Source organism: Castor canadensis, chromosome 7 (assembly GCF_047511655.1).
Source record: "Castor canadensis chromosome 7, mCasCan1.hap1v2, whole genome shotgun sequence".
NCBI classification, from domain to species: domain Eukaryota; kingdom Metazoa; phylum Chordata; class Mammalia; order Rodentia; family Castoridae; genus Castor; species Castor canadensis.
In genome coordinates, this window is record NC_133392.1 from 32,636,211 (window position 1) to 32,650,390 (window position 14,180).

The 14,180-nt window shown below is 41.5% G+C and overlaps 1 protein-coding gene across 3 annotated transcripts in view; it reads left to right on the forward strand.

Annotated features, from left to right (window-relative positions):
- The window catches only part of Tll2 (tolloid like 2), a 112,398-nt gene that overhangs the window by 55,587 nt on the left and 42,631 nt on the right, over positions 1–14,180 (forward strand). For all 3 annotated transcript variants that reach the window (XM_074078626.1, XM_074078627.1, XM_074078628.1), the window contains exons 4-7: positions 3,486–3,641; positions 5,167–5,284; positions 9,803–9,981; positions 11,397–11,502. In XM_074078626.1, the coding sequence (XP_073934727.1) occupies positions 3,486–3,641; positions 5,167–5,284; positions 9,803–9,981; positions 11,397–11,502 (559 nt within the window). The remainder of the gene's footprint in view (positions 1–3,485; positions 3,642–5,166; positions 5,285–9,802; positions 9,982–11,396; positions 11,503–14,180) is intronic.

The following is a 14,180-nucleotide window of genomic DNA, read 5'->3' on the forward strand; positions in this document are numbered from 1 at the left end:
CTTTGTTGTAGAGAGAGTATAAGCAATAATAGGAAGGAACAAGGGTTTTTGCTGGTTGAGATAAGGATAGCTATACAGGGCATTAACTCACATTAATTTCCTGTGCGTATGTGTTACCTTCTAGGTTAATTATTCTTGATCTAACCTTTTCTCTAGTTCCTGGTCCCCTTTTCCTATTGGCCTCAGTTGCTTTTAAGATATCTGCTTTAGTTTCTCTGCTTTAAGGGCAACAAATGCTAGCTAATTTTTTAGGTGTCTTACCTATCCTCATCCCTCCCTTGTGTGCTCTCACTTTTATCATGTGCTCAATCAAAGTCCAATCCCCTTGTTGTGTTTGCCCTTGATCTAATGTCCACATATGAGGGAGAACATATGATTTTTGGTCTTTTGGGCCAGGCTAACCTCACTCAGAATGATGTTCTCCAATTCCATCCATTTACCAGCAAATGATAACATTTCATTCTTCTTCATGGCTGCATAAAATTCCATTGTGTATAGATACCACATTTTCTTAATTCATTCGTCAGTGGTGGGGCTCTTTCTACTTTTTAAGTCAAGTATAATGTTCAAAATTAAGTGCAACGATAAATAATAGAAAAAGAATAATGAAATAAAAAGCCAGTGTAGAAAACATTCTCAATCCAATAGAAATCAGGAAAGGAAAAAAAAGGGAGGAAAGAAAGTGGGGGAAAAGAAAGCACAAAATGAAGGGACGGAGATAAGTCTAGGTATATCAATATAAAATAAATATAATTTGCCTATTAAAAGAGTCTCAGGTTGAAAAATAAGAAAAAAAATCTAGATACTTGCTGTTTGTTGGAGACCCATCCAAAACCTAATTAAACTTACATGCAGAAGTCCTTGATAAAATATTAGCAAATCAAATCCAATAATGTATAAAGGAATTATATACCAGAAACAAGTGAGATTTATTCCAGGTTTAAACGAACCTTTTACTCCATGAGCAAGCTAAAAAGAAGAGCTCTGTGATCACATCAATTAATGAAGAAAAATCATTTAAGAAAACCTAGTACTTATTCAGGATAAAAACTCAGCAAGTTAGGAATAGAGAAGAATTATCTTAACTTGATACAGACTATCTACAGAAGGACCTACAGTTTACATCATACTTAATGGTTACAAACTGAATGCTTTCCACTAAGATCAAGAACAAGACAAGAATGTCTGCTGTCACACCACATAGTTCTAGAAGTGCAAGAAAAACAAAAGGCATACAGATTGCAAAGGAAGAAATAAAATTTTCATTGGCATTTGCAAATGACATGTTTGACTCTACATAAGATCCCAAGGAATCTACAAGAACACCAAACCAACCAAACAAAAAAAAATCCTAGAACCAATAAATGAGTTTATCAAAATGGCAGCATACAAGACCACACACAAAACTCACATAAATATGCAGAAGCTAAAATTTCAAACACAATATTTATAATCACTCCAAAGAAAATGAAATGCTTAGATATACACTTAACAGGATATGTACAGGATTGTACAATGAAAATTAATCAATGCTGATAAAAGAAATCAAAGAAGACATAAGTCAATGTCGAGGCATACTGTATCTATGAACTGGAAGACTGGATAATAGAGACTAATGTGGGAATGCCACATTAAGTCCAAACTGAGCTATAAATTTAATGCAATTCCTATAAAAATCCCAGCACGTTCATTTTTGTAGTCATAGACAAACTCATTCTAAAATTTATATGGAAAGACACAAAATCACTATGGCAAAATAGATAAAATCATGAAAAAAAGCATGAAGTGGGGAGTAATCCTTCTACGCTGTACTAAGGCTTACTCTATCACTATAGCAATCAAGACAGTGTGCTTTTGGCAGAGGGATAAACACGAGATGGATGCAACAGAACAGAATTCGACCCATTTACTATGTGACCCAGTAATTCCACTCTTGGGTATTTATCCCAGAGAAGTAAAATTTTATCTTCACACAAAAACATGTACAAATGTTCATAGCAGCTTTATTTGTGACAGCAGGAAACAACCCAGATGTGTTTTAACAGGTGAGTGGCTAAATAAAATTGTGGTGCATACATTCCATGGACCACTACTCAGCAACAAAAAGAAACTATTCATACATACAGCAGCTTGGAGGATGCTCCAGGGAACTCTGCTGAGAGAGAAAAGCTAATCCTCAAAGGTAACAGGCTACATGATTCTAAGTATATAATACTCCTCAAATGAGAGAATTTTAGAAATGGAAAACAGATTAGTGGTTAGCAGAGTTTAGGGATGGGCAGGAGGGAGGGGAAAGGGAGAGGTGTGATTACAAAGTAGCAACATCAAGTCCTTATGGAGCTGAAACTTTCAGTATCATGAATATGGTGGTAGTCACGTAAAACCTGTGATGATGAAATTGTATAGAACTACACACTCACAAAGAGCACAAGTCAAGCTGGAGAACGCTGGATGAAATCCGTGGATTGTATTAATGTCCATATCCTTATTGTGATACTGGGCAGTGGTTTTTAAAAAGTGTTACCATTGAGGGAAACTGAGTAAAGTGTTCATAGGATTTCTCTACATTACTTCTCATAGCTATATGTGTATCTACAATTTATCTCCGTAGAAAATTTCAACTTACAAGAGGCCATTTCATATCTAGTAAAAAAAAAAATACGTTGAACTTCAACCTCATGATCATTGCATGACTTGTTTTACTGTTTTGTTGTGGGAAACGTTAAGTCGCTTATGGAATGATGCCTATGGAATGACTCACTAAAAAGACATGCAGAGATTAAAAATAAATGGGTGGAAAAAATATCAAATGAGGCAAATATTAATGAAAATAAGACAAATGGTAATATTGATAGCATTCAGAATAATCTTTAGCATGAATTATTATTATTATAAAAACTCATGGCCCTTCTGTTTCAGCCTCCTGATTGCTGGGATTACAGACATGCATCACCACACCCAGCTCTAGATTCCTCTCCTAAGGGTCCAGATGTTCCAAGAGCTGCGAGATTTTATGAGGCTTATCAAGGCGTATCTTACAAAGAAGTTGTTCTTTTCCAGTGTCACAGAGTGGTCTACTTTCTTTGCCATACTGACCAAATTATTTGAAAATTTGCAACATTGACAGTCTGAGCTCACTACCCTAAATGTTCATGGCTCTGAGCAGAAAGTTCACTTCAACCTCCCTCCACCCCCCAGATGGATTAGGGTTATCTGGGCACCTTGATTCTATGGCCCCAGAGGGCCTCTTTCAAGGTCTCAAATAAGCCAGACCATTCTGAAACCCCAAACACTTGCTATACTTTCTTCTCCCTGTGTCTGGAAAACTACCACGCAGGGACTCAAAGCCCTGGACAGGTGAAATGCCCCTTTAGAATACAGGGTCTAGCATCCCTTTTTGTAGGTTCATGGTCGATGTAATTCTTAGGCGTAATTCACAGGAGAAATCCTAGGGCAAAGTAAACAGTGTCCTGACTGTCTTGCAGATGGCAAGAAGGATGCTATGCTTCCACACAGCCCTAAGACCTCGGAGGCCACAGCCAAGACCACCTCTGCTCGGGTCCGAAGAGCCACAACCTCAAGGACAGAGAGGATTTGGCCTGGAGGGGTCATCCCCTATGTCATTGGAGGGAACTTCACTGGTCAGTCGTCCCAGAGAGGCCGCGTTGGGTCTGGGTGTTTGGGCTATGGAGGTTGAGCATGTCCTCCTAGGAGGGACTTGGTGGGACTCAGGGGATGCCAGGGCCACAGCAGTCCCATCTGCTAAGTCTCCCTCATGCCTATGTGTGGCTTGTTCTACCAGACTCAGGAAAACTTCTGTCGGGGTTATGTCCTCAAAGGTCACCTTGTTCCTGAGCCTTCCTCAGGAAGTGGCATAGTCACCTTGGTCTTGAAGGACAGATGGGGTATGCACAATGAGTACGTGAGGACCAGCCTTCTGAGCAGAAGGAGGAACAAAGGATGGCTACACTATCCTCTGCCTGATGAGCACCTGAACCTGCTGGTGTCTCGCCACCACCTACCTGAGCAGTGCTCCATACATAACCAGAGGGCATCAGTAGATGTGGCATGCTGAATGTGACCTTCTTGGGCCAAATCCTGGTTCCACCACTGGTGAACTACTTAACCTCTCTGTCCCCAGTTCTTTGTCCTACAAACGGGGATGTTAATATTTTCTACTCCATGAAGTTGTTTTGAAAATTACATGAATTAATACAGATACAGCACATAGAATTGTGCCTGACACATAGTATTATTTGCTATTAGTATTATTATCTTTGGAATATGTAAATCATCCTTTGACTTTCTGTTATGTCTACAATAAGCCTGAGACTGCTGGCTGTGGCCTCAGCCCTCCCCATGGAGCTCTGCCTCCTTCCCCTTCCTTCTCTTTTATCCCTTCTTCTCCTCTCTCCTCCTTCCTTCTTAGTCCTTATACAAGCCACCTTCCTGTTCAGAACATGTCCACTGCCAGTTCCTCAACACTTACACTCGGACTTCACCTTCTGTCGATCTGGAATGTTTTCTCCCCAGAGCTTTGCTTGGCTGGCTTCTTTTTATCATTTGACTCTCAGATCAAGTGACACATCCACAGAAAGTCCCTCTGATTCCCCACAACCCCCACCAGCCACTCTGTGTCTCAGCACCCTGTTTATAACCTCTACAGCACGACCTGCAGCTACTTCACTGACAGTTCTGTTAACTTTTGTCTTCACACATGTTCTGTGGAACAAAGATTTTTTTTTTCACTTCTATCTGTCCAGGACCTAGGACAGGGCCTGGCACGGCCCAGGCACTCCACACATCTGCTCATGGCAGGCCTGTGGCTAGTACCACATTGGTTGAATGCCTGAATGAAAGCCACACCAAGCAAACTTCCAACCCCTCCTGAAGATGAACCCTTCCCCTACCTGAGGCTCTGTGACTCCTACTGTAAAAGGTGGTTGAGGAAGGCAGATGTCCTGATGACTCACCATAGCTACAGAGAGCCACACACGAACAACTTAGCAACAGAACTGGGCAGACCTAAGAGTGGGCACTTGGAGCCTTGGAGTAAAGGGGACCTGCCCTTCCTCTTTGTTTGGTGACAGTGTCCATGGCTTCCTAGTGTCAAACACTTAATCAGGTGATTCAACAAGAAGACTAAGATTCTCCCTGTCATTTCAGGCAGTCAGAGGGCCATTTTTAAGCAGGCCATGCGACATTGGGAGAAGCACACCTGTGTGACCTTCATAGAGAGGACGGATGAGGAGAGTTTCATTGTGTTCAGTTATAGGAACTGTGGGTAAGTGCACCAAAGCTAGGCACCTCAGTAGGATCAAGGCAACAGATCAGAGGATGCACGAAGTCTTGAATTTTCCCTGTAACACTAAGAATTTCCAACAAGCTGTGATTTATAGGAGTCTAGGATTTACTGGAAACTCTCTTTGCCCTTAGTGAAATCACAGTCCTGTGGCAAAGCAGGTGGATCCAGAACATGACTCCAAGAAGACTCACTCCTAGTGGGTCATGTCACCATGGCAGCTATGGCTGGTGTTTCATATGCACAAACTTAGGCCAGAGACCCCACTGAGAATCAGCTGGCTGATGAGGCCATAGGCTTTCTTCTCTCAAGAATCGATGCACACATAATTCGATAGACACATAATTCTGCATGTAATTTAAAGGCCCCATGGGCTTTATAGACGTCCTACAGAAAACATAACATGTAATAAAATGATTGCGTTAGGATGAAAGATATCTGTTTTGCTGATAAATGTAAGTGTGATGTATTTGCCTACTAAAAGGAAAAAGATTTCTGTAGTGGATCAAAAATCAAAACTCAACTACGTGCTCTCCATATAGGTGATTACTGAAGAAAATGACCCTGAGAAGTTTAAAGGTAAAAGATGGAAGAGTACAAGCAAGAGCTACCAAAAAGGGAAGCTGGAATTGTCATTTTAGTTATAGACTAGTTATAGTTATAGACTATAGCTTTTGCGCTGGAGATGGAACCCAGGGTCTTACGCATGCTAGGCAAGCACTCTACCACTGAGCTACATCCCTAGCCCTATTTTTGTGTTTAAAGTCAGAAAATGTTAAAAAAAAAAGATGGAATATTTTATAATGAAAAAGGGTACAAGCTATTGTGAGAACACAGCTGCCATGAATATGTATGCACCAAACAGTATAGCACTAAGAATCATCAAAACAAGCCTGGGGAATCAACAGAAATACTGGCAGCAGGGGATTAATTTTGTTTCTCTCAGTCCAAGCAGGTCAGCATCATGTTGACCAAAAACTAAGTAGAGATGCATGAAGGATTTGGAATATAATTACTATAGTTTGGTTCTGTAGGCCTATCAGATTCTATAACCTGAACACATTTTTTAAAAATTTTATTATTCATATGTGCATACAACGCTTGGGTCATTTCTCCTCCCTGCCCCCACCCCCTCCCTTACCACCCACTCTGCCCCCTCCCTCTCCCCCCACCCCCTCAATACCCAGCAGAAACTATTTTGCCCTTATTTCTAATTTTGTTGTAGAGAGAGTATAAGCAATAATAGGAAGGAACAAGGGGTTTTCCTGGTTGAGATAAGGATAGCTATACAGGGCATTGACTCACATTGATTTCCTGTGCGTGGGTGTTACCTTCTAGGTTAATTCTTCTTGATCTAACCTTTTCTCTAGTTCCTGGTCCCCTTTTCCTATTGGCCTCAGTTGCTTTTAAGGTACCTGCTTTAGTTTCTCTGCGTTAAGGGCAACAAATTCTAGCTAGTTTTTTAGGTGTCTTACCTATCCTCACCCCTCCCTTGTGTGCTCTCGCTTTTATCATGTGCTCAAAGTCCAATCCCATTGTTGTGTTTGCCCTTGATCTAATGTCCACATATGAGGGAGAACATACAATTTTTGGTCTTTTGGGCCAGGCTAACCTCACTCAGAATGATGTTCTCCAATTCCATCCATTTACCAGCGAATGATAACATTTCGTTCTTCTTCATGGCTGCATACAATTCCATTGTGTATAGATACCACATTTTCTTAATCCATTCGTCAGTGGTGGGGCATCTTGGCTGCTGAACACATTTTTAATTACACATGGAAGGCTAATAGACCTTGTCCACTGTTAAGCATTAGCGACATCTCAATGGGTTGTAAACAGCAGAAATAACATTAAAACACTCCCAGATTGCAAAGAAATAAAACTGTGTATCTTAACAAAACTAGAATAGGCACTACCTTATAAATTAAAAAGTTCCTCCATCTTTTTCTATAGCTTCTAGGTCATAAAGAAATCAAGATTGCTGGTGGAGTGGCTCAAGTGGGAGAGTGCCTTGCCCTGAGTTAAAACCCCAGTACCATACACACACAAAAAGAAAGAAATGAAGATTAAAACTGTAAAGTGTCTAGATAACACAAATCCTGCAATTCAAAATGAAAGACGTAAGGTTAAAGCTATGTACAAAATATCCACATTGCTAAATAAGAATGAAAATGGGATATTCAAGGAAATTAACAAAATAACCACCACAACAGCAACAAATAAATAAATAAATAAATAAACTTAATGAAAATACGGGGAACCAGAGAAGGTGGACCATTATGAGGCTAAGAAACTCAAGAGTAAAATCTTTGAGTAAAAAAGCAATAGATGTCTTTTAGTTTAACCTAGACAAAAAAAAAAAAAAAGAGTCAGTGAAGAAAAGCACAAAATTTGAAACGGAGGAAAGGGAAATAGCCACTGACATGGCAGACTCATAAAAGAGTCATTTACAACATTCTTGGGTGAGAAGTGTCACAATCTGAATAATGGGAATGGCTTCAAGGTAAGTATAAAATACTGACACAGAGTAATAACTTTCAAGGAAATTGAAAAATGCAGGGGGAAAGCTGCCTCCCCCAAAGCACCAAAGCCAGAGTTCTACAGGTGAATTCTTTTAGACCTTCAAGAAACATATTCTGATACTACTGAAATTTTTCAGGGCAGAGAGAAAGAGCATTTCCAAGTTGGCGTTTTAAAGGAACTGTCATGGCCTTGCTATCCTGAAACGACAGAGGGTACCAATAATAAATGAACAAATAAATAATTAAGTCATAGATGTGTCTCACATGTGAATAACTAGGAAAAATTCCAAATAAGACATTAGAGTTCATCAGTAGGAGGCTGACACCCTCATTAGAGGGAGACTACCCCAGGAAGTTTGCAAGACTAGCTCAAGCTTAGGAAGTCTGCTCACAAAATTGATAGGTATGAGGATTGAAGCCACGTGCAGTTCTCAGTAGATGACAAAAGTCATCTGGGTGATTAAACATGCATTTTCTGTTTTTCTTTTTAAAAAGTAACTAAAGTAGCACAGGAATAGATGTCAATTATCTAAAAATAAATATATATTTTCATATGTACATTCAAAAATACATTTATAATTATTAGTTCAAACCAAAAGCCAATATCGTGTTTGTTGATGATAATTCTAAAAGCATTTCTGTCAGAATCAGGAATAAATCAAAGACGTTTATGGTCAACACAATTGTTTAGCATTGTTTTGAAAACACTAACTAATATAATTTGATAGGAGAATGAAATAAACACCATGAATGTTGGCGGAAACAAGGCAAAGCTTGCATTATTGAAGGCTAATAGGATTGTGTGCCAAGAAAATCAATTGAAAAACTATTAGAAACTCAGAGAGACTCGATTAAGGTGACTGAATGCAAAATTAATAAATAAAAATTCATAGCTTTTCTTTATACATAAAATAGGTTGACCAATTTTTATTATGGGAAAATTCAAAATTTCAAATGCATATATCCTTTTATTCATTTATCCCATCACCGGGATTTATCCTACCATGAGCATGTAGGAGTATAGCCATTTCTTTGTTTTGCGTTTTTTTGTTGACTTGTTTTGTCATTCTCTACCCTGCAGCTATGTTTAAATAAAAAAAATTAAATTTACATTAATAGGAGACTGATGAAATAAATTGTAGTGCTATAAAAAGTTTGGTACTATGAAATAAACTTGGTACTATGTTGCTTTGAAAAGAACAAAGGAAGTCTATATGGGAAAAGGATGAAGAACAATGAGCACGATGTATTGTGTGGTTTAAGTATATATTATAAATAATTATATACATGTATCTATATATGTATCTTTGAGAGACAAATATTTATGTTTCTACCTGTGGAAACGTTTTCTGGGAGGACATCCTGTTAGCAACGGTTATCTTTGTATAAAATGGTTGGATGTGGGGGTAAAGACTTCAATCTTTTGTAATATGATCATGTATTTTTTAATGCTCAATAGGTGTTATCTGGGTGATGGGATTATGGACCATTTTAATTTCTTTTTTTATACCTTTATCAAAATATTTTGATAAAACCAGTGTTGGCCAGTGTATAATAAATATATGTTACTTGAAAAAAACCATAATATTGTACCCAGGAGGCACAAGTCTCCTTTGACATGATTTCCCAAAACTCAGCTGCCATCTTCTGGTCTCTTCTTATCCTCATTGGTGGCTGGGTGGAGGCTGGGCACTGTGGGGGTGAAGGGCAAAGGGCGGAGGGTGGTGTGTGCTTTGCTGTAGGCAAGGAGGACATTTCTTTCTTCAGTTTCTCAAGAGGGTCCATGACCACCACAAAGACTGAGACGCATCTCTGGAGGGAATTTCTGCACTGTGTGAGAAGTTGAACACAGAGAGTACTTCCATCTCTGGTGGCCATGTTTCTTTTACACAGTGGGCAAGGCGGGGTGGGAAGCTTGCCTCTCGCTCTGGATGTCCCCTGACCTGCTGACCTGAGTATTTCTATCACTGTCCAGCTGTTGCTCCTACGTTGGGCGCCGAGGAGGGGGTCCACAGGCCATATCCATTGGAAAAAACTGTGACAAGTTTGGCATCGTCGCTCACGAGCTGGGCCATGTGGTTGGGTTCTGGCATGAACATACCCGGCCAGACAGAGACCAACATGTCACCATCATCAGAGAAAACATCCAGCCAGGTAAGGAGGCCTGCATGGAGCCTGGAAGCCACTGGCCAGGAAGGTGGCGTCCAGGGTCAGAGGGAGTGAAGGGGAGGGTCTGCTAGGAGTTGACCAATGCTAATTGCTGAATTTTGGAGGCCTGACTTTGCAGGTGCTTGTCACCAGCACTGCTACTGCCCATCTGTGGCCTTCCTGGGAAATCATCTGCTGAAGCTCATAGGTTAGAGCTGAAGCAAAATGATTGCCCATGTTGTAAACAATGAAATGTAACCCCGTTTCCTGAATGGAACAGAATCAACCAGAACGCTCTGGCAGCTTTAGGGCTGATCAGCCAGAAAAAGTTCTCCTGGCAGCTTTTGTGAGTCATTTTTGCTGACTTGGGCAACCCATCTTTTTGAAACTGCAACATAATTAAGATACAAACACATGTAAAAAGAGCACTTCTGCCTAGAAGCCACAAGGTAGATAACATGTCTAGTTAAAAAGTCTTGTCTTATTAAATAATTTGATATAAAAATATATATATATGCATACATATATATATATATATATATATATTTTTTTTTTTTTTGTAGTACTGGAGTTTGAACTCAGGGCTTACACCCTTGCTAGGCAGGCACTCTACCACTTGAGCTATACCTTCAGCCCTATTTGCTATGGCTTTTTGAGATAGTGTCTTGCTTTTTTCCCAGGCAGACCTGGACCCCAGTCCTCCTATTTATGCTTTCAGCAGTAGTTGGGAATTACAGGGCGCACCACCACACCCAACTTTTTCTGTTGAGATCAGGCCTTGTGAACTGGCCTCAATCTTTCTGATCTCCACCTCCCAAGGAGCTGGCATTATAGGTGTAGTCACCGCACCTGACCATGAGAGGAGATATCGAACATGAAAGTAATTAATGAGTTCTATGGTTGCCTTAAGCATGTTTAGAGAATCTAATTTGTGAAGTATTTAGGAATGAATTTAATTCTCTGCTTCATTTTCTTTCGTTTCTTCAAATTGAGAGATCAGAATATTTTGGTTATTTTGTTTTTTTGGTATTAGGGGACTGAACTTGGAGCACTTGCTAGGCAGTCATTGTACCACTTGAGCCACACCCCCAGTCCTGGTTTTTGGTTTGGTTGTTAACAACATGTTTTTGGACAAGCAGTTGGAGTGCTAATCTGCCTGGCAACATAGTTGAAAAGTTTCAAGGGGCATTTGGGGAGGAGTGTTGGGTGGCAGGGCTAGGAGAACACAGGGTTTGCTCGAAGTTTCAAATTTCTGAAATGTCTACTAAAAACAACAGCCAGAAGCCTCACAGACCCTGTTGTCTAAACAACTGGGCGAGGGTTGCTGTGGGAAGTTGCTCTGGGCCCTTCTTCTCCCTCCCCTCCTTCTTTTCAGATGCTGCCTTGGTTTTCAAAGTCCTTAACAGAGTGTTGTGTCACAGGTCAGGAGTATAACTTCTTAAAAATGGAAGCCGGGGAAGTGAGCTCTCTGGGAGAGACATACGACTTTGACAGCATCATGCACTACGCCCGGAACACCTTCTCCAGGTCGGAACCTTTGCATGGGCCGTCTGTGTTTTATTGCACCTGCTGCAGGCCTGGGTCGGATTCCTGAGGTCTGCAGAGAGTGAGCGGGTCTCTGTATGCTCTTAGCACGGCTGGCTGGCTGTCCTTGAAATACGGTGGCTTCTGGGCTGCAGTGAAATATAATCTAATCAGGTTCCTGCTAATAAGATTGAATCCCATGGTGAAGCTGGCGTTCCATCATGCCCTAGTGTCACAAGCAGCAAACTGGAAAGGCCCAGTTATGGAGAGGCCAGGCAGTGTAATAACCCAGAGGCTCTGTATAAAATTTCTAGTGGGTGGGGCATCTTTAAAGCATGTCGTTGTGTAAGCAGGGAGGTAGTAAGCAGGGAGGTAATCCCTGTTCTCCTGGAAGAAGTTTGGTTTATTGGAAGCTAGGTTGTGTCAGAGACTGGTGGGTGTAAACCTCAGACTCATTTCAAAAGTAAAGAAAAAGAAACTCCAGTCAGATTAAGGGAGCACAGCTAGCTGGAATCAGACAGTGAGAATGAGAATCCAGGTCCCCTGCCTGCAGGTCACAGATGGTAGATGCTACCTACCTATCCTAATAGGTCAGGATCAGCCATCTACTGCTGACATCGACGGGTCTGTTCTGCCGTGCCATGGGATTTTAGATAATCTCCATACTGCCCTTGCTTCTAGGCCACATAAGTGTTCAGTGTATGGGTTTGTCCCAACTAGTTCTGGTTTTCTAGGTCTTCTTACTCTTGACTTAAAGTAGACACACAATAATTTTTTTTCCCCTCTTGGTGCTTTCTCTTCAATCTCCTCTTAAAACCAATTGCTTGTTTATTTAGTCATTCCCCCCAACTGGTTTAAGGTGATTTCTAATATACACAAAGGACAATAAGAAAAAGTAGGTGAGAAAACTGGGGAGAAAGGGAGGAAAAAATGAGGATAGAAAGCTATAGTAAAATCTGTGATAAATTCGTACACAGAATATGTGCCATTAAGACACGTATACTTTGTTGGGATTGGTAGCAAATCCTGCCCTGTGCTCCCCAACAGTCATAGCAAAGAGGGGAACAGTCCATTTCCTGAGTCTATGTGTACAAAGGTTAAAGGGAGCCACAGGCCCAGGAGACAGCTCCTGGGGCTGAAAGGGAAAGTAGTCACCAGGGGCTCCTTGGTTTTGGGGTGAAGGTTGCTGGAGGCGTCTTGTTGATGAGGTTGAATCTCAGCATCCCAGTTCTTTGGGGGTGCCGTTCCTCTAGCTACAAGCTGCTTCAGTTATGACCGCTCTCTCCTGCACCAGGTGCAGTTCCCAGGGCTCTGAGGACAGTGTCTTTGACAGCATTTGGAAGTGGTGTGTGCTGAGTCACCCTTGATCTCTACTTTTCTCTTGACTCTTCTCCACAGACATCAGGAGTGCCATGGTGTGATGGGTAGAGCACCGACCTGAGAGTGGGAGGGCTAGGTTGTAGCCTTAGTTCTCCCATGAGCCTTGCTATGGAGGAGGAGCACACAGTGATTAGGGGCCTCTGTGGGGTTGGTTATATCTCTCCCTCCAAGGGCCTCAGTCTCCTCACATGAGGGCTGGAGCAGGCGTTCTCTGAGCGTCTTCCAGCTCTAACCTTCATGCTGCAATTTCTTCACCTGGTGTAGATGGGTGACAGTATCTCACTCATTGGCATACAGGAAATCCGAAGCTGGTGGGGCTGCTTCTTCCAGGCTGGGAAACCTGGGGCTCTGTGTGTTTGTGTGTATGTGTGTGTGTTGTGGGGAGACTCAAAAAGTCAGCTGGAGTGGGCAGGATGAAAGCCCATCCCACAAATGTCAGAGGTGGATACATGGGTATTGGAATTTGGCATAGGGAAGAACTTAAGTGTCGCTCCATCATCTCTGCAGCTGCAGGATGGTATATAGAAACAAAGTATTAATTTTATCGGGGAACCAGTGTCAAGTTGATCCAACTGAGAAGCTTGTACCTTGGGTCTTATTTCTGTAGCTGCCACAACTCTTCACATTGCTTTATGATTAATTAATAATTACTCTGCTAATATTTATCTGGTGCATTCCTCTCTGTCAGTATACTGAGATCCTTAGGCACAGAGACTGTTTTATTCTCTTCTAGTCTCCACACTCACTTGAGTGCCTGGCAATAGTAGGTGTTCAATGTTTAGTTGTTAAGTTTATAAATTAATGTGGGAGTTAAGAAGGGCCTAGGAGAGCTGGGCTGCTAGGGCATAGGTAAGGGAAGAAATTTCCATTATTCTCACTGCAGTTCTTTCCACACATTCACAAGTGCAGTGGTCACGTCATTGGGGAGACTTTGTCACTTTCCCAGAAGGCATGTAGGGGCTGTAGAAACTGCACCATCTTCCTCGTGCCTGCTCTGTGCAAGCTACTGCACAAAGCACCTGAACCAGAGGCCAGGTAAGCCTCTTCTGGTGCCAGCCTTCCCTCCCTCCCTTCCTTCTTTCCTTCCTTCCTTCCTTCCTTCCTTCTTCCTCCCTTCCCCTTCCTCCTTCCCTTTCTTTCTGTCTCTTTCTCTTTCTTTCATTCTGTTTTCCTCTGATGTCTAGTTCATAATTCTCCCCTTTTTGTCCCTCAGGAAATAACCATTCCTAACACTATTATCAATGTGAACTATTTTATCAGCACTGACCAGAGGAAATCCATGGGCCAAACCCACGAAGTAA